This window comes from Eublepharis macularius, chromosome 6 (assembly GCF_028583425.1).
Source record: "Eublepharis macularius isolate TG4126 chromosome 6, MPM_Emac_v1.0, whole genome shotgun sequence".
NCBI classification, from domain to species: domain Eukaryota; kingdom Metazoa; phylum Chordata; class Lepidosauria; order Squamata; family Eublepharidae; genus Eublepharis; species Eublepharis macularius.
In genome coordinates this window covers 77,874,001-77,900,884 of record NC_072795.1, presented here as the reverse complement: position 1 = coordinate 77,900,884, position 26,884 = coordinate 77,874,001, and the positions used below count along the sequence as shown (strand labels likewise).

Below are 26,884 nucleotides of genomic sequence, written 5' to 3'. Positions count from 1 at the left end.
TTGGGATTTTAAAATGTGGTATCTCTCGTTTCTGCACAATCAGGGTCACCAAAGGGAGATAGCCATGAACAAATTCTGCTGAAAGGTTATTAAAAGTAAATGCAAATATGAATTTGCTTAGTTTTTACACAGGCCTACTTCTGTGGTAGGCTCATATGTAAAAGTGTTTCTTGAAATATGCTGTTTGTGAAATATGTATTTTCAAAAATGCATTTGTTCACTTTGATATTTTCTTGGCTTTCTTTCTGAGAATGGTGATCATATTCAAACAAATACAGAGGTGAATCCATTTAATTTCACTTTGGTTCACGAGTTCCTGCAGCCAACAATTTCTGTGAAAAACCATTTTAATGGACACATGGAATAACTTTCCAATTATAATGTATCAATGATGGTGATACACACTTTTGGCCAAGACCAGTTCTCAATAACACATATATCTAAAGAGGACTGTTGAATTCAAATGCTTTTTATATAGCACAATAAAGCGAATGAAAGTATTTTATAAGGACTGTCACGATTTTATAATAACTTTAATAAACTCTGGCATTGATGTAAAGCATGGTTAATGTCCTTTTGGTTTTTTCACTGTACTGCCAAAAATGCTAAGAAAGCTTACATTAGGTCATAATAACTTTACCCTTAAAGCCATTAATTTTTGTGATTTCACCAAAATATGTAAATAGCCACATCAATTAGAAAAAGAATGCTATTAGATGTGTTTCCTATCTTTTTGCATTATCATTATTTCTAGACCTCACACAGAAATGTGGTCATCATATAAGGCATAAATATTAGTTTTTATATAACAGGTCTTACAAAAATAAGCCTATACTCATTTTAGGTTCATGTCACATTGTTTTCTAAATACTTTATCTTATGATGAAAAAAAAACAAATTTTATAAACCAGAGAAACAAAAAGTCAGTATTTCAATAATCTATTCAAAGAGAAGGCATAAAATTTATTCAAGGAGAAGAGAAGTCATAAAATAGGTTTGTGTTCAGCCCAAAATAGGTTTGATCACAAACAGAACAAATCTATTAAGTTACATGAATAAGACTGAACCTCCAAAGAGGAACGCTATTCATTCTTACTCAAGAAAATTACCACTCTATTCAGTGACCCAAACTCATTTTAGATTTATTGCTAATACTATAAAGAAACAAAGTTTAAAATTTAGTTACATTTTTCATGACTCAGCATGAAGTCTTCCATTTCATATGACCAAGCATATTGGAGATATTTTAGGCTTTCAAGGTAAACAGAATTCCGTAACTGAATTACTGTTAACACTTTTCTGGAAGACCAGGAGTGAAGCTTCTCTTAACACTTCTTCTTGGGTTAAAAAACATTAGGCAGTAGAAATTAAGAGCGTAGCTTCTTCTTTAGCTTTGGTTCCATTAAAATGCATACGTTAGCTCAACTGGAGTGGCGCTGCCTTGGTTAGCGTTTGCTATATGTAAAGGCTGGTTGAATGAGATTCCTTTCATCATACAGGCACTGCTGTCCTTGCTACAGTAATAGAGGCACACTTTGATTGACAGTACAACTTCAGCAGATAGGCAGCTCATGGGTATCTGTAATGAGATTGCAGGTTGTCTGGAAATGTCCTCAATTTCTCCAAATATGTTCTGTTCATAAAGTAACCACTCACTACCTGGAAAACAAAAAGATTCTATCAGTATTAAGGGATGAGGTTATTATACCACCATGCTGTATTCTCTTTCTAGTGTGAAAGTTCAATTATTTAAAAAAAGAGTTCTGGTAAACTAAGGGTGCTAAAAGCAGCAAGACTTACTTCTGAGTAAATGCTCAAGATCAGCCTTCAACTATTATACCTCCATTCATCTTTAAGTTAAGATTATAGCACAGAGATTCTGATGACAAAATGACAGGAATTTAAACTTGAATGCAAACATGGAGGGATGACGACTAGGTGGTAACCACAACCCAATTTTAGGAGTGTTGTTGAGAAACCAGTCAGTAAGAATGATATAAACTCCTGTTGATTTTTGATTCTATAGTCACTGGTAAATGTTTTGAGATAGTTAGATCATAAAGTATTCAATAATGATTTAGGTTCAGGATGCACCTTCAAAACCAATGTGTTGTGACAGTCACCTTGGATAAGATAACAGCATTTTGCAAAAATCTACCAAGCATACATAAAATATTAACAATAACAGAAGTTCTTTACCTTCTGATGTGAGAAACCATGAACTAGGTGCTTCTTCAGTCAGCTTGGCATTTGGAGGAAGGCTGAGTTTTAACAAAAACTGAAGTGCCTGGCCAGGGCTTACAGTCAGTGAAGGTAGCTGAAGATTTGGAGCAGATTTAGGCAGCTTTGGTAGTCTTGCCATAGCACTCTTTTGCACAACTGGACCATCTATAGTGTCCAGTGTTTCTTCATTCATAAGAGGTAGCTATCAAAGAAACAACAAAGGATGTTCATTTGTGAAGAAATGGCATCTTGCTCTGAAATATGATTGTTTCATTTAGAAGAGTGTAAGAAAGAATTTAATAAGATATTGAGATACATTAGGCTTCCTTTATATGAAAGTATTATAAGTCTCTTCTGCAGGTTTACTGCTATTGCCTTAACAACCGATGTTAGTACATCTGCCCAATTAAAAGCTTGGTTAAGTATTTTCTGTACAGTGTAATGATTCATAATTCTGCTGCCTATCCAAAGTTCTCTAGACTCTTCTACGTGAACCCTAATTCCCAAGTACAAACCGAATTATTCAAAAATGCTTTTTACTCAGATCGGAGGGAAGCATTATAGATAGAGGTCTCAAATGCTTCGCTAATGAGTTAGGGACTATAGACATCACCACTATGTTGCCTTGCATATTATCTGTTGCTCAAATATGTACTTATACTACCTGTACTTCATGTTTATCTAATGTCAGTCCTAGAATTGATTATGTTCTGTTTCAGCAATTCTTCAACTCTGTACTGGATCCTTGCTAATGCTACGTCTTTGTAAAATCCTATGACATTGTGAAAATGTCCTTAACACTGTATAGAAATGTCTTTGTTGCTGTACGGAATCGTTCTTTATACTGATTGTACTCATCTCATGCTATGTAATCCGCCTTGAGTCTCAGTGAGAAAGGCAGACTAATGACATAAATAAATAAATAAATAAATAAATAAAAAATAAATAAATAAATGCACACATTTTATAGTCTAAGGAGATACTCAGTTCAAATAGTTCTTAGATCTAACTGTTTAGGAGAAAGAGTCTACTATTTGTTCTAGACACTGAAAATGTTACTAGTGTTATGAGACTTTTACAATTTCTCCTCTGTGGTTAGGGTATTGCACTGTACTCTTGGCAACTGTGGAATTTCAATTTAAACAAACTTGTGAATATGAAGCTGCCTTATATGGAGTCAAACCAATGGCTCATCTAACTCAGTATTAACTATTCTTCAAGGTTTCAAGCAAAAGGTAGGCCTTTCTTAACACTTGATACCGGAGTTCCTTTAATTGGACATGTCAGGAATGGAAAAGAGTCCAGTAACACCTTTAAGACTAACCAACTTTACTGTAGCATAAGCTTTTGAGAATCACAGTTCTCTTCTTCAGTTCTCTTCTCTATTTTTGCTACTACAGACTAACACGGCTAACTCCTCAGGATCTATATGTCAAGAATGAAATCTGGGACCTTTGAATGCATAGCATATATTCCACCACTGAGTCATATTATCTCCCGTAAATGCATGCTATTTGTATGTTGAACGACATTTAATCTAACATCTAATGATGTTATATTTTTTAAAACTGTATTTATATTTACTGAGGAAGTAGCAGTTAAACAGTGATTGGGTTCCAAGCATTATTCTCATGATTACAATTTTCCTCTGAATGGTTTTGCCTTATAAGGTACAGCCAAGATCTGAAGGAGGCTACAATGTTAGCTGAAGTTAAGGAACAGTGTCATTTGCTCATATTCTATTAAAAGCATTCTTAAAATGCAAATACTCTATCATTCTCTGAATTTTAAAACACTATAGTTATAATATTCTTTCTGCTATATGAATTCCTTTTCCTCCAGTATTAAAGGTAAAGGTAGTCCCCTGTGCAAGCACCGAGTCATTACTGACCCATGGGGGGATGTTGCACCACGACGTTTTCTTGGCAGACTTTTTAGGGGTGGTTTGCCATTGCCTTCCCCAGTCATCTACACTTTACCCCCAGGAAACTGGGTACTCATTTTACTGACCTTGGAACGATGGAAGGCTGAGTCAACCTTGAGCCAGCTACCTGAACCCAGCTTCTGCCAGGATTGAACTCAGGTCGTGAGCAGAGCTTGGGCTGCAGTACTGCAGTTTACCACTCTGCGCCATGGGGCTCAGGAGCTACAAAATTAGCACTGCTAGTTCTGGATTACTTCCATTCAGGATATACTGCCTGAAGAAGGGATTTTTCAGCATCAGTGTTGCAGATATGAAACAGCATTCCCAGGAATGCTGGTCATACAATGACCTATGTAATTCCAGATGGTACATAGAGCAAATATTTAGGGGTTTTTATCTCTAATTTTCTGATTCAATAGTTGTTTGTTGCTTTATAAAAAAAAGGTTTAACTTTTTATACTTCTATTATACCATTTGTTTTATTGTGCAGTTTTAATTAGCACTAGTGAAACAGGAACTACATTTCATAAAAAATAATTCCCATTTCAGCAAATTTTCAAAAGGTTTCTCAAAATTGGGCATATACTTGGCTTCATGCTCCACAGCTTCTGTGTAGAACAACACTGTGTGTGCCTGTGTAATATAGTAAATTGCAATGTAACATTGCGACTTGTGATAGAGCCTTATATTATTATGAGGTTACCAAATTATTATGAGGTTCATCATTCTTTGGCTCAGAATCTGAATGTTGGAGAGTTATAATGGTGGCAAAGGGAATTTCCCCTCTGCTTTTGGGGACTATGAATTCTGCGGGCTTCCATCTTATCTCCTATAACATCTGCAGAAAATTTCTGAGTGGAGATCATCTGGAGATTTGGGGTGTGTTGCTGATTGTACTCTTGAGGTGATCCAAGAGATGTTTATTACAGGAGCCCACATTGTCAGAGAGGTGTCTAGCAGAGACTTGAGTGAAATGCTTCTCTGTGGCTGCTCATACATTATGCAGCTCTCTTTTTTATTTATCTAAAATAATTGTATGCTACCTTTCCACCACAATGCATGAGACAATAATAATAAAAAAACCAAACAAACCAAATATAATATTAATAAAGTACCATCCATCATATATACTAAAAACTAATAATTGCTCAGACAGGTTTAAAAACAAATTTTAACCCAATTTTAAAATATAAGCAGCACAGCAAGAGTATTTAAAGCCATGAACTACAACCAACTGAAAAATTAAATACAACCAGGAGTGTGTGCATGCACATGTACACACACAAAAGGACAAGCAAGAACAACACACTGTTTTTTAAAAATCACGTGAATGTGCCAGGCAAAGGAAAAAAGGGAGGGCAGTCCAAAGCTATGGGACAAACACTAGGCTTGGAGAAAAAAATGTCCTGTCCTTTAATAGAGGGTCACTGGGATGCTATTTAGCAGATGATATTTACCTCCATGCCCTGAAAAGCTTCAACTCCCCATTTCCACACAAAGTCTCTATTAAAGGGACAGCATAATTTTCTCCATCCCTCTTGGCAGCCTTAGGAACCATTAAAAAAGACATCCTTCATGGCTACCTGCCTTACCTCTGAAGGCATGGGGACAGGAACAAGGGCCTAAAATCCAGGATGCAGTACCTAGACGGGAGTGCAATAAATACCAGGTTCTAGGCTGTAAAGGGCTTTCCAGCACCCGGAAGTAGAAGGGAACAAGCAGCCACTGAAGACCTTCCAATACTGGAGTAATATGCTGTCTATAGTTTACTCCAGCGAGCAACCTTGCCATTGCATATTGGACTAAATGAAGTTTTTAAACCCCCTTATGACATTCTCTCATCCTTAAACAGCTGAAATGGCACGAGGTAAAATCAGGTAATTCAACAAATATATATCTCTGAGGTAAAATCAGAACAGACTTTAGTTCATATGCTCTTCACAGATACTTAAAGGCTTCTGCAGCTTGAGGCTTTGGTTCCCTTGGTTTTCCTGAGGCACTCTAGGATACTTTCTTTTTGTATTTTCTTTCTCTTTTGGAGTTAGAATGCTGGTACCCACTTTCTAACACCCCAATCCCCTTCTCTTCACACATCAGTGCTTTCCTTCAGTTGTTAACTGAATCTGAAGGTCTCCACAGGCAGTTTCCAACCACACCCGACCAGGTGAGCTACCTCACTGTTTGACTGGGTAGGAAAAATCTCTCCTTAGAAGATCTAGCCTCTTTTTGTAGCCTGTTTGGGAGTCTGTACCTACTTCCCAAACCTCCTTGCCAACTTTCCCCAGTTCTCCTACCAGCGTTAAAACTGCTCTCCATTAGGACTCCATCTCCCAACTCTTCACATTCAATCAGGCTCAGCTAGGACTGAAAACAGACCCTTCTCTTTCTAGCTCATATTACCCAATCAAATCCCTTGAAGTAGCCTGTCACTCAAAGCTCTCTTATTATGTGAGGGATTAACTCTTAACAGTCCTGTTTGTGAACAGCCTTTCAAGGATTTTTAAAACATGCAATCCACCCCACCTCTTCAAGGACAATTAACCATTTTATAGTAATTGAGCCTGGAAGTGACAAGGTCATGGATCACTGTGGCTAGATCACAGCCAGCAAACCAAGCAAAAGTAGGTAAAGGCACTACTTACTGAAGATACCATTTGAGTACCCACCTGTAGATCTGGATCTAACAGTAACCCAAAGCTACACTCCTTCATGGGGCACAGGGTCCATTGATCCACTAGAATCTCTCTGAATTCTACAATTAGCACTATCATCAACCTTATCCTTATCGGAATTATCAGACCTATCTCAGGAGCTTGATGACATTCCTTCTGCTGGCCCTTGAAGAACGTTACTGTCTTTTAAAGTATTTTTGTGGGTTTTAACTTTGTAAGCCATTTTGAGTGTTTTATTCATAGAAATGTAAAAATAAATAAATAATATCAAAATATCTGTCTTGTTCATCTTCACAAGGTGCCATAAAGTGGACCTGTTATAGTTTCATCACATGGTGGTGGTAGGATGTCACACAGCAGATTCACTAAGGGAAGGTTTGGTCTCCATTATCTAGCAAATACTAAAGTTTCTGAGTTGCTCTGCTCATTTTAATTGCACTAGTGTCCTTTACGGCCTCTCAAACAGATGGAACATTTATTTTAAGCCTAACAGGATATCCTCAACACAACAGTTGTTCTGTTTGCCAGACCATTATAAAACATCATAGGAATGCATTTACTGCAAGGAACACATATATCAGCTATGTTTCATGCCATTCAGACAGTTACTTTTGGAGAGCTGATGAGAGACAACACAGCTCAAATGATTTATTCTGAGTATAAAATGCTATATAAAGTTTTATAAAGGTGACTTACCAGTGAAACGATTTGGGTTTCTAAATCTAGCACTTTAATTTGATGATTGTTTGTGTCTGCAATATAGAGCAAACACCCTCTCTCTTCAACACACAGGCCCCCGGGTTCATTAAAAGTTGATGAGGTGAAGTTGGAACCAATGACATTGCCTGCTTCTCCTGTACCTGCCAGTGTAGCACAATTCTTCATTTTAGGATCTACAAATTTAATCTAAAGATGAAAAATAAATGATGCAAACTCTGTAAATTATGATTGTTTAAATTGTATCACTTGAACAAAAAAGTGATAGTGTTTAGAAGCAGACAGTAAGTTTGAACTCTTAGTTTAAGATTCAAGCTTGAGTCACCATAAAGAAGATTTATCCTCAAGGACCGTACAACCAGGAGATTTGAAATAAAGTATTCAAGCACAAATAAAAATTAAAACTGTAAAAAAAGCTAGACAATTGCATGAAGTGCTAAACTGGTTAATGACAAGTCAGTTAGTGTACTTAACTGAAGTCATGAGAGATCCATTTGAGAAAAAATGAGATTGACTGACATGATGATTATAGCCATGATTTTACAATTTTAATTCTACCTTTAAGAAGTATAAGACAGAGCATATGGTCCCCACCTTTGTTCTCAAGACCTCTGAGAGATAGGTTAAACAAAGAACATGTGACTAGCCCAAGACCATCCAATCAGAGTTTAGAGGCTGAGCAGGGATTCAAACATAGCTCTCTCCAGTCACAGTTTGACATTCTGTCAATCACACTATTATGTGTAGCTTCACATACCATATTTTCAGTGCATTTACACAACGTTTGATGTATACACCACATAATCAACATATAAATATATGTGCAAACTTGCATTTACTGATGAGCTGTTACATTCAAATGTCTACACCAGAAGCTGAGATTGGCTTCAACTTCCTCCCTCCCCGATATGACTGTTCTTCCTTTTCCAAGAGAAATGGAATCAAGTGTATGGCTAAGCAAAGTGGTGGGGCTATGTGAACAGGCTCTATTCTCAGTGGTTCCTAAACTGGACTCTGAAAAAAATCTTGGTAGAAGAGCAAAACATGCTAACGTTCATATGACATTTGACATGCCAAGATAGGGGATTTAGTCCTACCTCAACAGTGTTGTTTACTTCCCCCTATATAAGAGAATGGCAAGTATTCATTTGGCGGTGGCAGTGGTGGAAATAAAGCACTGCACCTGGAAACACTCCTGTAGTTGGAATGAAATCTAAGTCTTCCTGAGCATGCCCCGTTATCTTCACCGAGGGTGGTTGTGTGCATATACTAATACATAGCCCTCCCCTTCTGCCACGTTCCATTTGCTCTCATAGTGTCTGATATTTTGCTAGTTTTCACCAAATACATCAGGAAAACATTCCAGGTCAACAAGAGCAGGATGTTCAAAATTAATTTGCTATGATTATGAAGGAGGTTTTTTTTAATAACCACTCAGTATGCATACTGACTTTTGAAAAGAGGACAATCACATGAACATTTACGAAAGGGGTGTAGCTTTCAAGTGATTTTACTGAGATTCCTGCAAAACAGAGGCAGGAAAAAGGAGTAGCAGGGATTTTTAAAAAATAAAAAACTTCTGTGCATCTGAAAATGAAATTCATTACTGAATAAATGCATATGAATGTACTGTGTCTGATACTGTGTTATATCCTGCATCTGATATGGATCACTAGGCCTAATGTAACATATCCTACACTTTGTTGAGAAGCATCCAAAGAAATAGTCATCTTTTCATCCACATATTCACTGCTTTCCGGTGTCACAGACCAATCCTTGAAGTTTCTATTCTGAGCTAGTCTTGAGGACAAGGGTTGCCAACCTCTAGGTGCAGCCTTGAGATATCCCAGAATTACAATGGTCTCCAGACTACAAACAGCAGTTCCCCTGGAGAAATGACTGCTTTGGAGACTCTCTGGCATTATGCCACACTGAGCTTCCTCTCCTCCTGAATCCTCCCTCCCTAGGGTCCACCCACAAATCTCCAGGAATTCCCAACCCAGAGTTGGCAACCCCATTGGGTACCCAAATAACCACACAGAGAGGCCTTAGATGTTGTATTCACATTACTGGAATCTCTCATGAAAACTCTCCTTCACAAATTATTTACAATTTGGTAAGAAACTATAAAGCAACTAATAAGAATTTCCAAAATAAAGTACATTTATTTGTCAACTCTAACAAACACTATTTTATACAACTGAATATCTGGTATCTGACTTCCTAGTAGTAATTACATGAAACAAAACTTGGAGCAATTCATTATGTAGGCTCACCTTATGATTATAGGAATCTGCAATATAAAGGAGGTTTCGTCTCTTGTCCCAGGCTACTCCTAAGGGATGCTGTAGCTTTGCATTTATCCCAGCTCCATCAATGTCACCAAAGGCAAATAAATTCTTTTTTCAGAGGAAAAAAAATCTTTAATTAGAGAGTTATTACATAGTTAAATCTGTTACACGATACTGGTGTTCAAACCACAAGTTCTTAAGGCACAAAGAAATGGGGCAAAGTATAGGAATATTTCTTTTCTGAGCTACCAATATAAATCCAAATAAGATTTGCAACTGCCAAATGTTTGGTGGAGTATGTGAATTATTTCTCAGTTCCATTGCTAGTGATGATCACTACATTACTCACCAGGGAAACTCTTCCCAAGTAAAATTCACTGCACCAGTTCAAATATTTAAAAGAACATGTAGGTACATAGGTGTGGAGGAGGGGCAGGTACTTTACAAACAGCGCCCCATGTAAAAATCTCCCAGTTCATGTAATGTTGAATAGCTGAAGAAACAGAAGATATGAGTGAATTTAAACCCTGATTTCCAGTAACAGGAGTTCAAAGATTCAGTTCCACTACTTGCTATAAGTACTTGGTACTACATGGCTTTCAGCATCTGAATCACTGTATTTTTTTTAGTCACATATTTTCCCCAGCCACAACTCTCTGAACATAATTATTCTTTCAGCTCTTTGGGATGTCTGTTTATACCCTTATTTAATTTTGGATTCATCTACCAACTTTTTGTTTAAAAGAGTCAATTTATAAATCATGGTAAAAGCCATTAAGGAGAAGAACATGCTTGTTGTTATACTGCATCAAATGGAGTTCTTCCTAGTTAGCACATTAACCAACTCAGCTAGTTTTGCTTGTGCATGTGTGTCTAGGGAGAGGGAAGGTGGACAAGAGAATTCTCCTCCTTCTCCTCAGCATAGCCACAGTGGCATGCTATCCATGAATTCTGTGACCATCTCTAGCCAACACATACACAGCACGACTTCTGAAAGGAAGGGCATGATTGGGCAGCATTTTCCCACATTTTTCTACCAAAGTTTGTTTTACTAAATGCTATCCTAGTCAAGAAAGAGAGAATCGATTCAATACATTTAAGATATGAATGGCCATATTAAGCTTATCACACCAAGATCACTAGTTATTAAACTGGACTTGGATAGGACTTAAAAAAAAATAGTACCCGTCTCTTCAAAAGATACATCTAACTTGCAGCTTATTACCATTGGGTCTCTCTCTCCTCCTACAAGATGCTTCACAGCTCCATCTTTCATTGAGATGGTTCGCACGGTACTACTCTCACTGTCTGCTACAAAAAGACAGTTCCAAGGCTCCTCAGCGGCAAGGGAGAGACCAGAAGGCTGGGCGAAACCTGCTTTATGAGGATATGCATTGTTTCGGTTCTCTTCATTTCCACTCCCAGCAAAGCGGAGGCAGGTTCCTTTCTTCAAGTCACTAAGGAGGAAAGGGATCAAATTAAAAACACTGGAAACTATTGCAACAGAATTATGATCCCAATTTTTAGTGCAGGATAGCAAGGTAAGTACAAAATGATACCAAATTATTATTTCAGAGTTCATTTATAAGACAATAACTGGAATCCTCAGAACAGAGAGGAGAAATATATTGTCGAAGGCTTTCACGGCCGGAGAAAATCCACAACAACCAAAGAGGAGAAAAGTTTCCTTTTAGTGTTATAAAATCTGAAGAGTTTTAAGACTTTTCTGCTGCTACTAAATTTCCACTAAGAATACCAGCTGGCATTTATTTTCATTCTCTCTCCTTTCTGACTTTTCAGTTATACAAAGCAAAAAATGCTGCCCAAAAATTATACATGATTTGGTTGAAGCAGGAACTTCCAATGATACAAATGCTCATTAACTAGAATAGTTTAAGGTTTTTGCTGAGGACAGACAGCAAAACATATTATTTGCTGAGGACAGTTAACAACATATTATTTATTTATTTATGTTCAACCTTTCTCACTGAGACTTAAGGTGGATTACATAGTGTGAGATTAGTACAATTAGTGGCAATACTCCACCGTATTCAGTCACGCCTGCCATTGACATTCACTGTCTATTATCATTCAGTAAAAGAATATAAGTTTACAAAGATATAGTATTAGCAAAGATCCAGTACAGGGTTGAGGAATTGCTGAAACAGAACATAATCAATTCTAGGACTTACACTGAACAACATAAAGCACAGGTAGGATATTTAAAGCAACAGATAATGTGTAAGGCAACATAATGGTGAAATCTATGGTTTCTAACTCATTAGCGAAACATTTGGGATCCCTTTCCTACAATACCACCCTCTTAGCTGAGAAAAAAGGCCTTTTTGAATAATTCAGTTTAACATTGTTTGCGGAAAGCCAGGAGGATGGGGGCTCTCCTGACCTCCTCAGGCAGGCTGTTCCATAGGGTAGGGGCCACCACAGAGAAAGCTCGTGAATGGGCTGCTGTTGATTTCGCCCATGTACAGGCTGGCACATATGGTGAAATGAGAATATATAAAGGTGCAGCTAGAAATGTCACCTAAGTGGATAATACATTCTATTTCTCCATTGCTGATCTGGTGTTTTATTGACCTGTCTAACATTACAGCTTACCTTCCTTTGGGAAGCTTTCCATGTTCCAACATGAGTGCCCATATTTGATGTGTACCTGCCATGGCAATCCATAGAATATCACTTTCATGTGTTTCTGAAACTACAGAGAACATTAAAAAGCAGTTATCCTGCAGAGGAATTTCAAAGGGAAATTAGAAAGAGAGACTGCTGAATTGCAACTGATAATGAAGCTCAAGACAATGCATCCACCTGGACTGAATCAAGACATTGACTTCCTGTATCATTACCAATGCTAATTTCTCCACACCCACTACCCTTCTGCATACTCCACCGTATTCAGTCATGCCTGCCATTGACATTCACTGTTTATTATCATTTGGCTTCTGCAGTCACTCTACTTTCCAAGACATAAGGTCAGATGGACTCACATTCTAGCTGTATCTGGATCTTTTCTATTGCCACAGAGCATAGTATCAGTGAAAATGGCAATGGTTGGGAATACTTCTGTCAATAAACTGCAAACCTTTCCAGTAGTAAAATGTAGTATCTGTGTGTGTGTGCCATCAAGTCAGAGCCAACTTGAAGCCAGCTGGGTGACCTTGAGTGAGTCACAGCTTCTAGGAGCTCTCTTAGCCCCACCCACCTCACAGGTGTTTGTTGTTGTGGGGATAATGACGACTTACTTTGTAAACCGTTCTGAGTGGGTGTTAAGTCATCCTGAAGGGTGGTATATAAATCAAATGTTATATTATTATTATCGTTATTGTTATTGTTATTGTTATAGTGATCCCATATGGTTTTCAAGGGAAAAGACAGAGATGGTTTGCCATTGGCTGCCTGCCTTTGTGGTCTTTCATCCAAATACTAACCAAGGTCAACGCTTAATTAGAAGAAAGGGAAACCCTCCCCTTCGTAAAGCTATGGGAGGGATTATTCCCTTCCTTGTAAAGAAACTCTCCCGTGACATTTCATCATCTGATTCTTCAATTCCAATCTCTCTTGAACCCAAAATTCAAATACGCTCTGTTAATCCGAATGTTGTCTTCTCAGCTGGCCAAACTGAAAATGCCACTTTTGACAGCCAATGACTATACTTTTGCAGTTACATTAAAATTACTAAGTTGGAATTTGGCTGGAAGACCAAATGCTTCCCTCCAGAGGTCAACTCTTTTTATCTACTTTGGATATCATTTTAATACAAGAGACTTGGCTAAGTAATCCCATAGCTTTTCCAGGATATATTAATTTCTCTTAAGGAAGCTCAAAAAGGGGAGAAAGGGAGAAAGCCGAGAGGAGGGTTAGCCGGCCTCATTTCATCTGTCCTTAACATCTCTGGATTGGAAGTGGTGGCTTCATTTGATTTGACTCTGGCTGTTCTGATACAATTGACTGACTTCTTCATAAAAAAATCAACCTATATCCCCCCACTCAAAAATCGACATGTATTGACCTCTTATTGGTCCTTTTAGCGGAAACTTATGACAATTTGATCCATTGGTTCCCTGATTATCCAATCCTTATTGCAGGTGAGCTCTTTGCTAGAATTGGTCAAGATGATGAGTGGTCAAAAATGGCTAGGCTATGAGCTGGAAGAAATTATTTCCCCTTATTTGTATAATAGATTTTCTAAAGATAAGACATTTAACACTGCACCTGTGTCCTCATTTTCCATAGTACTTAATCGCTTATGGTAAATTTATAAACCTGTATGATGTGTTCTAACTACTGTCAAAATTTAAGAAATAGCAGTGGGTTGAATCCAGCCTAAAGTTTCTATCAGTGATACGGAACTTTTTCTGTTTTCCCCTCCCACTGCAGCCTACTATCTTCACAAAATGCTACTGCTGAGGGGTAGGAGAGCCTTTGAGGTTCTACATGAGCAGGGTATCTGCAAAGAGAAGGGGGAATCAGCAGATACAACTCAAGCCTTGCAAATACTTTCATATTTCCCAGAAACGTAAATGTGGTTCACAGATTTAAACGTTCTTAATTACCTATTTAAAAAAAGCTCTGCCCAGAAGCATGTAATCTCTCAAAATTAGGCTATGTTCTGATTTTTCAACCAGGATATAATTTGGTGATTCAGAAGCAGACAAAACTGCATTTCTTAGAAATACAATTCCCTGCACTTTTCCTGTGTGGAATAAAGGAAAAGAAAGGGAGGAAGCCATTATAATTTCCTCTGAGGAAATGGCCTACACCTTCACAGCTGTCTTGTCCAGTGAAAGTTATGACAGACCGGAGTGTGATATAAAGAAATGCGAATTATTCATTACCAATCTAGTCCTCCTGACATATATTGCTCCAAGATCTTGTAAGTGAAGAAGAGGTTCTCCCATCACCCCTAAATTAAGATCTGTAAAGCAAGGTATGTCACACAGATAATCCTGTAAGTGTGCACTAATTACATAACACAGTTTGAAATAATGTACACTAATTATATAACACAGTATACATAGTTGGGTTCATTTCTTTTCGTCTTTGGTTATTACAGAATTAATATATCTGAAAATCAATGTAGATTCATCACTCCCGAAAGGATACTTTCGCTCCTGAAAAATAAACAACTTTTCACCAGAACAGTGATTAATGATTCATTCATAATAACAAACTATTGCTTTGTTTGAAAACATAGTGCATTCTGGTGGACACTCTTAGGAACTAACATTTGAATTTGATTTTGTTTACAGAATTTCTAAAGATCTAAACTCTTACTTGTGTATATACTACACTGAAATCTGGGGGTTCCACTTCCAAACACACAAATATATAGGACTGGGCTGTAAACATATTTATTTCTCCTTACTTCCTTACCAATATTTTGTGAAATCAGCAGGTTTAGACTGGAATAACTATGCAAAAGATTGCAATGTTATAAAAAACTTGGGGGGGGGGGGCTGCATTATACTTTCTCTAGTTCAGATCTAGCTGCATATCTCATTCTAATGCTTAGCAGCCATACTTCAGCTCTCACTTTCTTAAAAAAAAATAGAAGAGATGTATTCTCAGGCAATAGGGAGGATATTTATTAGTATCAAGGCAAGATTGTTAAAAGTGTTAAAAGAGCCAGGTAGGGCTCTTCAGTTTGGACTGGGGGGAGGGGTGCTTAGATGCTCCTGTTTTAGGCATCCTCATGCAGAGACTTCATTTGTTCAATTTCATTAGAAAAAAATCAGCCCTTAAATCCATACAGTGATATTGCACGTGTATGTGTTGTCAATTAGGGGTGTGCACTTGGAAAAAATTCAGTTTCCTGCTTTGGGTTTACCACTTGCAAGCGGCAAGAAAAGTGTTGCTTTAAGTTTCAAATGCCCCACTGCTTTCTTCACCTGATGGGAGGGGGAGCCTCCTTCCCCTCCCATTGGGTGAAGAAAGCAGTGGGGCGTTTGAAAGCAACACTTTTCTCCCCTTTTGCAAGTGGCAAGAAAAGTGTTGCTTTCAAACTTCCCTCCCCATAGAGGGGTGAGAAGTTTGAAAGCAAGCAGCATTTTTCTTGCTGTTTGCAATGCAAACAGCTTTAAAAGTGCTGTGAGTGCAGCTACTGCGCTTTGCCCGAAGCTTCCTGAAACGATATGAATAGCTTCAGAAAGCTTTGCTTCAGGATTCCCGAATTGGCTCAGCAACGCTGGGGCCAATTCGGGAATCCTGAATCTTTCCAATCGGGCCCGATTCGGGTTAAAAACCCAAATCAGAAACCTGAAGAGCACATCCCTAGTTGCAACTGACTTATATCAACCCCAGCAAGGGGCTTTCAAGGCAAGTGAGAAGCACAGGTGATTTGCTATTGTGTTCCTTTGCAGAGTCTTCCTTGGTGGAAGCCTATCCAAGTACTGACCCTGCTTAGCCTCCAAGATATGAAGAGATTGGGCTATACCAGGCTGCTTTCCTTCCCAATATAAGCATGTACAAAAAACCCCAGGTGCTGATAATGGTTGGTGATTGCCCATAATCGCTGCCTTGTTTACAGTAGTTGTTGATGGATCAGGGATAATACCTGACCAGTGGTGGCCAGCACTGGCGGCAAGTAGTGCCCATCTCTAAGAAAGGGGCAAAAGATAACCCTGCTAATGACATTCCAAGCAGTCTTTTATCTGTTTAGGGTAAATTATATGCTTTCCGTCTCCAACTCAAATTACATAATTGGATGTAGCTGGCCCAGATTTTGGATCCAGAGTAGATTGGCTTCAGGAAAGGGAGCTCTACATTGCACCATGCATTGGTCTTGTGTCATTTGGGTGAGAAACATTCATCCTACTAAAGGGAATGCTTTATGCAGCTTTTATCAACTTACTGGTGGAGTTTGATTTAACCTCTAGAATACACCCTTTGAAGAAATTAGAAGCCGTAAGTCTTATGGATGCCAGATCCCTGTCCCTGAGATCTCAGGCATTGACTGTGTGGGACTAGTGTGGAGTGCTGAGGAAAGTTTGGCTATCTGCTTGGCGTACCGACCACCCAGCGCACCAACAGATACACTCTCACGCCTGTTGGAGGTAGTGGCGAAGTGGTCCTTGGAGTACGCCAAGCTGATTGTGCTGGGGGACTTCATTGTCCATGTTGACGATGACGGCTCAGTTCAGGCTGCAGACCTGGTGTCAGCCATGGCAGCATTAGGACTTTCACAATTTGTATTGGCTGTGGGGGGTCACCTTGTGAGCATTCCTCCACTTTGCAGCAGGCTAATCGAACTGCTGCGAAGCATGCACACACTCCCAGGCCTGGCACAATGATGTCACTTCCTGGAAGTGACATCAGGCCTGGGAGCGTGCACACAAAAAGCAAAAAAAAAAGAAGTGAGTTCTGGGTCCTCCCCCATCGGGTTGGGAGGTTAAGGGGACTTGGCAACCCTAACAAGGCTATTATTCCTAATTAAGCAATTATATAAGTTTTCCTCACAGAAAGTACATTATAACACCCAAGGATAATGGCACAGCTGGCTTTTCTCAATGTCTACGAAACAAACTGTAAAAGTAGTTATTACAGAAACACAAACAGTTCATACACAAGTAGTTCATACACAAACAGTGACACTTATTACAGAAAATCTACAAGGATGTACTGCTGAAAATTAAAAATGGTAGACTGAAAAATCAGACAGAAAATCAAAATATAACTCTTGTATGTGCCTCTTACTATGGTGGTAGAAAACCAAGGTACATTCTACTATCCTTTTATGGAAAAGTTTTACCTAAAGTGTTTCTTTACTATTAAATACCTTCTCTTAAAAAAAAGAACAAAGAAATACCTTCACTTTTATATAATTAAACTCTACATTCCAACTTGGAAGTAGTTCCAAACCAATACATCTTATCTTATTAGGGGATGTACATTCTCACTGCCAGAGTTGTTTGAACTATCAAAGCAAAAATTTTGCCTTGTGATTATATTCATGGTATAAACACACATTAACAGTAAACCACAACTTTTGATGTTGATCCTTATTATCACAGTAATTTTATATTCCCTGAGAACAATATGATTTTCACTGTATCTAAGAATTCTGTAGTATATAAGGAGTGCATTTCTCCTTGAACAGAGCCGTTCACAGATTGCATCTGGTCCCTTAGCTGATAACCATTGTTAATACTAAGTACATACTTTACCACAGTAACAACAAAAAAATCACATCCACCACAAGTAGATGCAAAGCAACATGTAGACTCTGGACTACTAAAGTAATAAAGAAGCCCAGTGTGGGATGTCCCACTCAAAGTGCAGGCTCACATATGGAATGTTCATCCATACAATAAGGTCTCTTTACAAAGAAAGTTAGAGTTCAGGGAGAAAGGTTCTCTATACCCTTTCCTTCTCCCTGACATGCTCATTTTCTATGCAAGCAATCATAAGGTCTGTTCAGAAATAAGCCCTATTATTTTAAAGAATTTGCTCCCCAGAAAGTATTCTTAGGACTACAGCCTATGTGTATAAATTTGTTTTCCTACACATACGTGGGAGATATTCCATAATACAAGCCAGTTCCACCTACACTCAGATAGAACTAACTCAAGAGCTACAATTTGCTTTGTTACCAATTCTCCCACTGTATAGTACTTTTGGTAATATGAAGGGGAGAGGGGGCGGTGGACTGGGAGCAACACTAGTAGTAATATACTTTTGGGGGCCAAGATGATAGGACAATTTTACTTGGATAACTATCTTATTAAGGGAGGCAAATGAGGCTGAAACAGAGGAACTTTGGCAGGGATTTGGACCTGGATTTCCAAAACCCAATTCTAACAATATACATACACATTAACTCTTACTCTTAAAGAGTACTGGAGAAAGAGCCAAATGTATACACCGCTCTCCACTATGCCCAGGCAATAGGACAGGGCTATTGGAAGAGATTGTAAAGGTCTTTTGAAATTTTTAGTTTCATCCTAAACAATTCTAAAACATCAGAATAGAAATTCAGAATAGAAAGGAAATAACACTCTTTCTAACCATCTAGTGGGAAAAGAGGATTAGCTATTTTAAACTTACACATCACAACCAGTACCTCTAATATTAGCAAAACTTATCAACATTCCCCTCCTGACTTCCCTTACTGCTACAACACATGACAGTTCGAAATTAGGTATGTGACTGTGATCTGCCCAGAGAGGCCTAGTGGGGGCCTAGGGCCACTGCCTTGGAACCAGCTTTCCTAGCAGACCCACTAGACTGCCTCAGCATTAAGCCTTAGCAAAGTTAAATCCTTGTTGTTCTCCTAAGATTTCAATTTTTGTACTTTCACCATCTGTTTTCGTGCATACTATTTTATTATGTGAGCTATTTAATTTATTTTGCTATAAATCACTTGGAATGTAATAATATCTTTTGTAAATAAAACAAAAAAATCATATAAAGAATACATTATCTCTGGAAACAAGTTTCCTATGAATACACTGATCTTTATTTAATAAACTAGAACAGCAATTCAGAGTATTTTTGATTTAAATTTGTTTTACGTTTAGCTACAGGTAAAGTATACCATGATCATATTGAATGGCGGTGCTGTTTGCAACGCTGACATACAATGGAAGGACAGGGCTTGTTAGTGCCATGGTACAATTTCGCAATATCTCTGTAAATTATACTGTCTTCAGACCTAATCAGTGTTGATTCTCTTACTGTCAGTGAAAGATTCCCTACTGCACAGAAGCAACATATGCTTAACTTTACATATACTAGTTAGATTGCTGACTTCAATGAAACCAGTATCATTACCACTGTATTCAATACAGAAGTGGCAGGCCCTATACCAATAGATAGGGTAAAGATCTCTACATAGTCAAAAGACCCTCCAGGTTTACAGGAAAATATGACAAGTTAAATTAATAAAAAGGGTATAAACAAAAATGGTTTGATGATGATGAAGCATGTCTAGGAGGAATAGCAAATTAAACTTATTAGCAAAAGGGGTGGGGAGGGAATCAAGTTGCTCAAGCACTTCAGGGCTTACAGAATCCTGAAGGTGGAAACACCGGGGATGGGGAAATTCAAAATTGCCTCCCAAAATTCCTCATGAGCTCTCAGCTTGTTTCTTCCAGTAGCAAATTTCATGGATGAGTGCCCATCATGAAGGGAGCAAAAGGGCATCTCTACAAAGTCACAGTTTTTATATACTCAGACAATGACCTAGGAATGCAAAAAAAAAAAAATCTTGTGTAAATTGAAAAAAGGAAGACATCTACCCTCTGCAAATTTTGATGAGAACTGATTGTGGAAGATTGTATTTTGGTGATGTATTGAATATTTGTTTAGGCACTGATATTAGATTGTAATGGTTACTGCTGGTAGTACTTGTTTTTTATTTAGGGGTTTTTTAGTGGTTCAGTAGTTTTTGTTACCTGCCCTAGCAGAAAGTTGGGCTTATAAATATTTTAAATAAGATACAAATAAATTTTCCTCATAAAGTTGAGGGGTATCCCATACTGACTGGCCTCAACTCTGCACTCCTCTGTGTGGGGACGGCAGGGCTTTGGAGGACTGTGGCAGCGATGGTGCTCACTGGTGGCGCTCATTGAGAAGGTACCCCTGTATGTCCTTGTGGTGGAGCATGCTGGTGTGACCCTTGCCACTGGCAAGGGCACCTCTGTCACCACTCACTGCCAGGGCTTCTGGTACATGGCAGCTGAGTGGGTGTCTGCCCTGGGTCACGCTCACTAGACAGAGAGGTCTACTATGAAGCACTGGAACTTTTCCTTTAGGCCATCACAGAAGCAAGTGCCTCATGGCCATGGGCATCCCATATGAGAAGACGGCGGTGGAGGACTTGCCTGGGGCAGAAGCTGTTATACACAGAGTGATTCCACCCATCTTGGTGGGTGGCCAGGGAATCGAGGTCTTGGTTGGTGAGTGACTTGCCCAGAGTGTGTGTGTGGGAGGGGGGCTAACTTTCGGGCAAACCTCCCCTTATCAGTCGTCCCCACCCACATATCTCTTGTGCAGGCAAGTCACTTGGCAAGGACTCTGTCCCCAAACTGTCAGGGGACACAGGCAAGGAGGTTGAACAGGTGCCAGGAGGGACCAGAGACCACAATGCTGGAGGCAGGCAGGCCAGTCACGGGGCTGTCACCCAGGATGGCAAGGTGCTCAGGCAAGGTTCTGATATCAGCCGCCTTGAGATGGCGAGCCAGGAGGAAATGGTGGTGGGAGAGGGCTGGGACGCAGCTGGAGCCGGGAACCAGAGACTGGGGGGAAGGAGGTGAATGGTTGGCTGTGGGAGTCCCGGGATGGAATTGACATGGCAGGCCCTGGGTCCAGGGGCCCAATCTGAGCACATAGGTTTGCCTCCAAGGAGCTTTCACCCTGACATTCACTGCTGCTGTGATGGAGCAACTCTGATCCCTGATCCCATCAAGATGCGCCATCACGGTAGGGTTGGCCATCCTCCAGATGATGGACACTGCAGGGTCTCCAGGGCCAATGGACACAGGGGATCCAGCATAGCAAGGCATAACCTTTGATTTTGAATAGCTAATAGAAATTCTTCATGTTTACAGTATTTTGATGCAGAGGAGTTAGCCGTGTTAGTCTGTGGTAGCAAAATCAAAAAGAGTCCAGTAGCACCTTTAAGACTAACCAATTTTATTGTAGCATAAGCTTTCGAGAATCAAGTTCTCTTCGTCAGATGCCTGATACAGAGACTGGTCTCTGTTTCAGGCATCTGTATCCAGTCTCTGTATCAGGCATCTGACGAAGAGAACTTGATTCTCGAAAGCTTATGCTACAATAAAATTGGTTAGTTTTAAAGGTGCTACTGGACTCTTTTTGACAGTATTTTGAAAAACAGCTTAGGAGGAGTCTTCACAGTCCAACCTAAGATGTAAGGATAGCATCATCTGCATAGAGAAGTAAGGTTAGTGCCTTTGAGGGTAAATATGGAGGGTGAAATTCTGCTGAAGAGAGGGCAGTTGCAAGGTCATTTAGATACAAATTGAAAAAGTAGAATACTAAGAGGCAGCTGCCAGTGTAGCATACTTGTCAAAGTCCTCAGGGAGACAACGAGCAGTTCCAGGGTTTAGGATTATGTTATCAGTTATCTTACAGGGAGAGCTATGTGTTGGAGGAAATTTTACTAGTATCTCCCCCTTCCCGTAATTCCTTGTATATTATATATTAACATATATCATGTTTGTAGCCACAGGGGTCAATAACCATTTTAAAGTGGACTTGAAAAGAGGCACTGGCTTAAAGGATCAGGCTCTCTGCACAATTGTCTCCCCTCTGCTAACTCTCTGAAGCTGTATGAATACTTACAGTGTAAAAGTTAAGAGTCAGGACACAGAGAACTGAAGATCCAATGGCTACAAAGCAAATCAAAATGAATCCCACAAGTGCAAGTTATTTAGGTATGGCCATCTAGAAGCTTAACTTAAATCTTTAACTACTGAAATCAAAGCAAAATGTACAATTTGGTTTTCTTTAAAATTATTTTACTTGATAGTATAAGTGCTATTAAATTGCTTAAAAAGTGCTATTATATTGCTAAAAATAACTTTTTAAAAAGGAATATGTTTGCTCCCAGCACTAAGCATGCATTGAAACAATGGCAAAGATTGCTTAATCATTTTATATGGGAAGGAGAAAACTAGGTAAGATTACGCATTGTGCTAAAAAGGAGGCTGTAGATTACAAAACCTATCATTCTACTATAGGGCAGCTAGACAGCAATTAATAACAGACAGGACAAGGTACCAAGAAGATATGGCCTTCCATTTGTTAAGTTATATTGACTATGTAGAAGTGGCAAAAGTGTGTAATACTGAATGTAGCAATGATTAAATTAATAATACGTAGTTGTGAAACAGATTAGATATGAAATGTGCAACTTAAATGTTGAATATAAATATACTCTAAGTAAGTATCATTGTAGCTCATAGATACTGTCTTAAAAATTTTAATGAAGGGGATATTGGGGAGGAATATTTTGTGTTTTACATATTCTGTTATATATGATTATTTCTGATTTGCACAATTACACTGCACGATCTCTTTTTTTCCTTTCTGTATCCCCTCTTATTATTCTATTTTTTAAAAATAAAAAATATATTATTAAAAAAAGATATGGCCTTAGCAGCAGGTCAGCAGGAATATATAAATACGCTTTTATAGACGTTTGTATGGAAAAGAATTTTTTTGTAAGCTTGACAATCAGTTTATTCATGATATGAGAGTGGTTTGGGATAGATGTAGTAAATCTTGTTCTCCACCATATCACCTTTAATGTCTGCTATAAAGGATAGTGAATTTACTCAAAGCATTGATGCAAGCAATTATATGAATCAGGGAAAGGAAGGCTTTGGGCAGTATTTGGACTTGATAAGCAGTAATGGGTTAACAGTATCTGCTCAAATCAGAAACTTATAATTCCAATATCTACTAATAATAAGTATGCATATCAGCAACTAAGAAGGAATAAAGTGCAATTTGAGTGCTTGAAAAACAGAAATTATTTTCTAAAATGTATCACTGTTCAACAGAATTAGAATATAAAGGAGAAATGGACATAATAGAAGGTGGCAACAATCCATTCCATTTGAGATGGGCAGAAGGTTGGAAGATCATTTATACAAAAGAGCCATTATTATCTATGAAAGGGCCTTTATTCTGCTAAAAGAACTGTTACAAAATTATTAACCAATGGTGTATGTCATCCTCTAAGCTATCTTATGTTTGTAATAAGGTATGTAGTAAATGCTGGTTCTGTCTTTTGGAGAATGCTGATTTTCACTTCACGTGGCAGAGGGGTTGCAGAGCCCAGATATTTAGGAAAATATTTCATAAAGTTAGCTGTGAAATTTGGAATACTGCTGTCTTGGTGAAACCAACAATTTTAAAATTAAATTGTATTGTAGCAGTGTGTCAGTTACTCACACAGAATTATTTTTAAATGCATTAACCAGAACAAGAATTGTTTTTGTCAGATACTGGATCTGGAAGACTTAAATACCACCTAGCAAAAAAGAATGGCTGTTAACAATATATGCTGTATTAAGAAAGATAAAGTTGACTGCACTATAACATTTTGGTAATATAAGATATAAACGAGAGAGTTGGTTACTGTTAGCAAGCTACTTTGATTTAGCACTAACAATATGTATAATTCCGGACTAGAAATTAAGAAGAAATGTGTATATTGATAACTGAATAGAAGCTTTTTTCCTCTTCTTTTTCAACTTATTCTTGATGTATTGGTTTGTTTTATTAAAAAATTCCTATTTCCTTTTCACCAGAGTCTCTAAAATTCAGTCATAGTGAAGAAAAACTCCAGCCTTCACAACCATGGTAGACAAAACACACAAAGGAAGCCTCAGAACCTGTCTTCGTGGATTATTAGTATTGTTTACCCATTATCAATTTGGAACCACCAAAATTTGGGTTTAATTATGACATCCACTTTGGACACTTGCTATATTGCTATTGTTTTCATTTGTTGTACGCCTGGCATCTCGAAGCAAAGAGTTTTGTCAACCTCTCCCCATTTTTTTTAGAATTTGTTGATTCACCCACCATGGTCCAATTCAGAAATAAATATATGAAAGGAATGAACCGATCCTTTCCTCATCCCTTTCTGCACAGCAACAAAGCATTTAAGAAAATCACCGGACTCTAGCTGAGGCAGGAGAACAACAAATTGTGTGAACATAACAGCAGGCAACAGAATGTTCAGCTTACTATTTAAAACAATGTAGTTTACAGATTTGTTTTTAAAAGAATGAGCTATCACACTTGCCTAAATTTTTACTGCAATAGTAGAGTGAAACTATTACGCTGCAATAAGCCAACATGGCTAGTTCCAAGATCACCAGGCTACATTCTGCCGTGATTTACAGTGGAATCCTAAGAGCTACTTTTCTGGGAATAAACCCCACTGAATAGATCTAAGTTTCTGAATAGACCTGTTTAGGTTTGTTCTCTCAATAACCTCTAAATTAAGCTCAGGCTGACTGCCATGTATATGCACAGGCTTTCTGTGTGCATGGTGCTTTTCCATGAAGCATTCTAATGAAGAGAAGTCATTCTTTAACATACTATAAAATATTAAACAACAAAAAAAACAAGCCCTGCTCTAAGGGGTTCATAATCTAAAATTCTTCAAGGAAAGGAAAATGGGGGCAATGTTAAAATCGGGAAGAGGGGTCTTCACTTCAGTTGCATGTATGTAGTTTTATACAGGTGAGGACTAAGGGGTTAGGCTAAAGGGTTCACAGGAAAAAGTGGGATTTGAGGAAAAATCTGAAGTGGAGAAAGGTGGGGCAGCATGTAAATAGGGACATCTTCAGTATATAAAGCTGTTATGTAATTACTGCAGTTTTGTAGAGAGAAGATCATAAGAAACTTTAGCAAATTAAGCATGTGAAAATTCCTTTAACGTTAATCCAAACTGTACAATATGTCTTTTAAAATTACACAGGGAGTTTAAGAATGAGGTCATCCGGTTTTAGAAAATATTCTCTCCAGGAAGAAAATGAATACACTGCAAAATCTTTCCAAAAGACAAGGGGAAAAAAAGACTCTTTACTATCCTGCCTGCTTGGGACATGCGTGATCTTTGTCTGTAATTTTTTGCCATCTCATTTTTCCATTCTGATTCAAGAATATGTCTCAAAAATCAACCGAACTCGTCAGCATGGTACTGATTATCCGTACGTTAATGAACAACTTTTTCTTCTCATCACTCTGCGGGTTGTTAATGTTAGGACGTTTTGGAGGTCTTTCATTCATAGGGTCACCATAAGTCAGAAGCGACTTGATGGCACATACACACACGCGCACACACAGAAGAGTTTAAATATGTTTGATAAACACTAGGATGTTTGGAAAGCCCTGCACATAGTGTTTGTCAAGTCTTCTGTTCCTGCCTGCCTGAATCTCACCTCTTCCTCCTCCAATATTCTTCCAATACGTAAACATTATTGATATCATTTTAAAAAGAGTCCAGTAGCACCTTTAAGACTAACCAATTTTATTTTATTGTAGCATAAGCTTTCGAGAATCAAGTTCTCTTCATCAGATGCCTGATCCGAACTCATCTGATGAAGAGAACTTGATTCTCGAAAGCTTATGCTACAATAAAATAAAATTGGTTAGTCTTAAAGGTGCTACTGGACTCTTTTTGATTTTGCTACTACAGACTAACACGGCTAACTCCTCTGGATCTATGATATCATTTTACTAACTTGTTCTTAAACTGGCACCAGTCTCTAATACATTAAAAGTTTCTATAGGCCAGTTCAACCACAATGCTCCCATTGATCCAAACAAGAGTTTGGAGGGTCACTGAAAATGAGGAATGTGCTCTGTGCTCCCTCCATCTCAGCTCCCTCTCTTAACAAATCATAGTGTGCCTGTCTACTATGGATACAATGGTGAAGTATGGTTTATCAAGAAAAAGGAAGTGCAGAAGTGAGCAAAGCAAAAAGATACCCCATAACAGAATGAGGCTCAAGAAAAACTGTACTTTGATGTTAAATGTGTTCTCAGCCTAAATGTGTGCTAAGCAAGCAATTTTATAAAAGGATGCTAATTGTGCTCCAAAAAACTCACTTTTGGAACACAAGCTACACATTTGTATAATAAAGGCTGGGTCATGGCTCCGTTCCTTTCAGAAAGAATGAAGCTATTAAGAACATTTCACACTTCAATCAAATGTGCATTTAGCACTGCTTGCTTTCAGTAGTACTGAATAAAAATAGAAAAGAATGGTAAAGAAAGTTGAAAGGCACATGATGGTTAAGAAGGCATTAGAACTTTACAACCGATACACTATGCAAGAACTCTAAAGCAGTAAAACATACTACTTCAAAGCAGGCAGTATTTTAAAGCTGGAATTTATAGATGCTAATGTTGACTACATGCCTTACTTAGGCAACATGATAGCAACTTCCTTCTAGTCTAATAAAATCTATACTCCAAGTTTAAAAAACGCTTACTTGTTTGTCTCTTTAAGAAATCTCATACTTTTTGCTGTGTGACCAACCAGTATATTTTAG

General features: G+C 38.3%; 1 protein-coding gene across 1 annotated transcript in view; it reads right to left on the bottom strand.

The window, feature by feature from the left end:
• Window positions 1–253: 253 nt before the first annotated feature.
• Window positions 254–26,884, bottom strand: part of NHLRC2 (NHL repeat containing 2) — a 63,965-nt gene continuing 37,334 nt past the window's right edge. Inside the window, exons 6-11 of the mRNA XM_054983493.1 lie at window positions 12,444–12,543; window positions 11,053–11,284; window positions 9,813–9,935; window positions 7,516–7,725; window positions 2,200–2,425; window positions 254–1,659 (exon numbers count right to left, since the gene is read on the bottom strand). Of these exons, the coding sequence (XP_054839468.1) occupies window positions 1,403–1,659; window positions 2,200–2,425; window positions 7,516–7,725; window positions 9,813–9,935; window positions 11,053–11,284; window positions 12,444–12,543 (1,148 nt within the window). The 3' untranslated portion in view covers window positions 254–1,402. The remainder of the gene's footprint in view (window positions 1,660–2,199; window positions 2,426–7,515; window positions 7,726–9,812; window positions 9,936–11,052; window positions 11,285–12,443; window positions 12,544–26,884) is intronic.